The sequence below is a fragment of the Gavialis gangeticus genome, unplaced genomic scaffold, assembly GCF_001723915.1.
Source record: "Gavialis gangeticus isolate Ggan-Ray unplaced genomic scaffold, GavGan_comp1, whole genome shotgun sequence".
Taxonomy (NCBI): Eukaryota; Metazoa; Chordata; order Crocodylia; family Gavialidae; genus Gavialis; species Gavialis gangeticus.
The window spans coordinates 105,144,794-105,147,643 of NW_017729031.1; the positions used below are offsets into that span (position 1 = coordinate 105,144,794).

Genomic DNA, 2,850 nt, shown 5'->3' on the forward strand with positions numbered 1-2,850 from the left:
CACCCCTGGCCCAACCTCCCCCACCAGGAAGTGCCTGGTGTCAGCTCCAGCCCACAGCAGCAGCCTGTCCTGGCCCTGTGCAGATCCAGGAGGCACACCCCCCCATGCCTTCCCCATAGATGCTGCAGGAGATGCCCCCGCAGCCCCAGACAAGCTGTTTATGTCACCCTCCTGGCCCTGCCCCAGCCTCACTCTCTCCCTCACTGCAGGGGCCTTGACCTGCCCCCCCCCCATGCCTCTTCCCACCCCCCCATCCAGGCACGTGGCATTTATTGACAACATTATGGGCCGCATCAACCAAAAAAGCCAATTGACAATAACATCAATTCTCCTTTTATCAGTGCTGATACGATATGGACTGATGCATTGGTGCACCTCTAGTTCCTGAGACATGTCTAAGGTTTCTTTCAGGACTCAGGTATCATTTTAGATATAGCTGTTGCTGCCTTTGAGCAGTGAGGTAGACTAGATGACCTCTCAAGGTCCTTTTCAGTCCTATTTTTAAGGCTTTTTGAGGGTGAAGATAACTATACAGGAGACAGCTTAGGGAAGAAGGCAGACAAGGAAAGGAACACTACAGCCAGGACTTCCTAAAGTCTACCCCTTTTGATGCCCAGATGATAAAATTAACTGGGGAAGGAGGGGGGGCTGAGGGGTTCATCTTTGAACCTAAACTTTCTGTTTCAGTGGAAATGAGTTGCACAGGGAGTGTGCAATAGTGAAGATGAAACTTACAGTCCCCAATCTCTATCAGGATTTCCACAATAAAACATATTGGAATTCTGACTCTTTGGGGGAGAGTGTTTAAGAATGTAATTTTACCTGAAGTTGTGCAAATATCTTGGGCCGGAGTGATGAGAGTGAAGACAATAGCTGAGCTGTCTCCGGAGGCAAGGACTCCTCAGTCTGACTGGGTTCCACTTTGGTGATGACGGATTCTCCTGGTGAGCTCCCTGTAGCAGGAGAACAAACAGGTACAACAAATATTCTCTTTTGGTTTAAAGATTCCTTAAAATAAATCTGATGTTCTAATGCTCAAATACATTATATCACGACACTGAAACACATACAGACTTACATTTAAATAAATGTTTTTATTCTGCAAAGAATTTGAGACTAAAGGAATGAGAAAGGGTTAAGTGAAGGGGGGAGGGGGAGAAGAGAAGTCAATCAGTAGCAAGATGACAGGCATATACATCAAGTCAGAGATAGTAAAATGAAGAAGGAGAAAAGCAACTGCTCTACACCTTGCCTGTCAAATTCTAGGCAATGTAAAAAGTAAAAGAATTACTGTCAAAGCAGAAAGCAAATTGTCTGAATGCATACACACCCTAAAGGAACAGACATTAGGAGAAAAGTGGTATAAAAAGAACAAAAACAAAATGTACTATCCTTTGTAGCTTTCTGCAGTGCAGTTTCTACCTGCTCTGTGGAACTGGGATAACATCAGTACAGGTATACTACTATGCCAACTTGAATTTGAAAGAAATCCCTTTTATCCATAAGCCTTCCTTTGCAGGTTATTGTACAGTATTTCCATATGGGAAGACATATTCTGGGGAAGTTTTATTGCCTCCATCTCCCCAAGCACTATTGTGAAAAAGCAAAACCAAAACAAAGACTTTATTATGACTGTTTCCCCAAAAAGTATCTTCCACTGGATGATCATATTTCCACTGTATAAGACCCAAAACATTTTTAATATATTTAATGACATTACATTTATAGAGGTGTACAATTTAATCCCCAAAAATCAGCAGCAGACACAATCAGCAAGAAAAACACTCATCCAAAGTCTGTAATTATGAGAATTAGCTTGGTAAGTAGAAATAGTGGAAACTGAATAGTCAGAAATCACAAACCTTCTTTCAGCAAATCACGTAAGCTTTTCCACCAATGTTACTATGTAAGGAGAGACCCTTTTACATACCCCGAGTTCAGAACTGGCCACCTATACGATACAGTTCCCATTTCTGTTTAAGTCCAATTACCTTGCTATCCTATAGCTGGTACACTACTGCTGTAGATCAGTGGTTTTCAACCTTTTTCATTTGCAGACCCCCCAAAATTTTTGAATGGAGGTGCAGACCCCTTTGAATTGTAAGTGTGGATAATCACATACCTTTGATTGATCATAGACATCTTTTGCAGATCCCTTAGACAGTTTCAGGGTTCCACAGATGACAGGCTGAAAACCACTGCTCAAAATCTTTATAATACTATATAATGCATCTATGCACATGTCACTGTGTGAAGCTGATTATTACCTCATGTCCCACAGTATAAGAATGGTACACTGTATTTAATACAATGTCTACGTATAAAATGTATGCATACTAGATACAAGAACAGTTTATTGAACTGAACAACACATTGCTAGTTCCAATGTTTTGCCTCCTACTTAAATTAGAGCAATCATTAGCTATCTGGCACATTGGTTAAATGCCTAGCATCCATCAGCACCACTGTCTACTATGAACTCTAACTGTATTCCATTGAATTGTCTAATAATAGGTGCCAGAAATGCTTAAGTGGAAGCAGCTATCAAAGGGCTGTTATAAGAAGCCTTGAAATTGACAGAAGCTAATCAAGGCTTATTTTTCATGATAAATACATACTCTGGTTAAGTGTATAGCCTTTTAACAGTTTCTGAAACTTTTTGCTTAAATAGAGAACACTACTTCACAACAGAGTTGAAAGAACCTCTAGACTTACAAAGCTACAATGCAACATTGATTCTATGCTTTGGAGAGGACAAGCAAAGGGCGCCATACCCTGAAGAACCCAAATGTAAAAAAATAGAATATCTCTAATAGAAAAACAAACCAGCATTTCCTCTGCTGATACTTC

General features: G+C 40.9%; 1 protein-coding gene across 3 annotated transcripts in view; it reads right to left on the reverse strand.

Moving 5' to 3' along the window:
• The window catches only part of CARF (calcium responsive transcription factor), a 98,009-nt gene that overhangs the window by 9,387 nt on the left and 85,772 nt on the right, over nt 1-2,850 (reverse strand). For all 3 annotated transcript variants that reach the window (XM_019523493.1, XM_019523495.1, XM_019523494.1), the window contains one exon: nt 823-953. In XM_019523493.1, the coding sequence (XP_019379038.1) occupies nt 823-953 (131 nt within the window). The remainder of the gene's footprint in view (nt 1-822; nt 954-2,850) is intronic.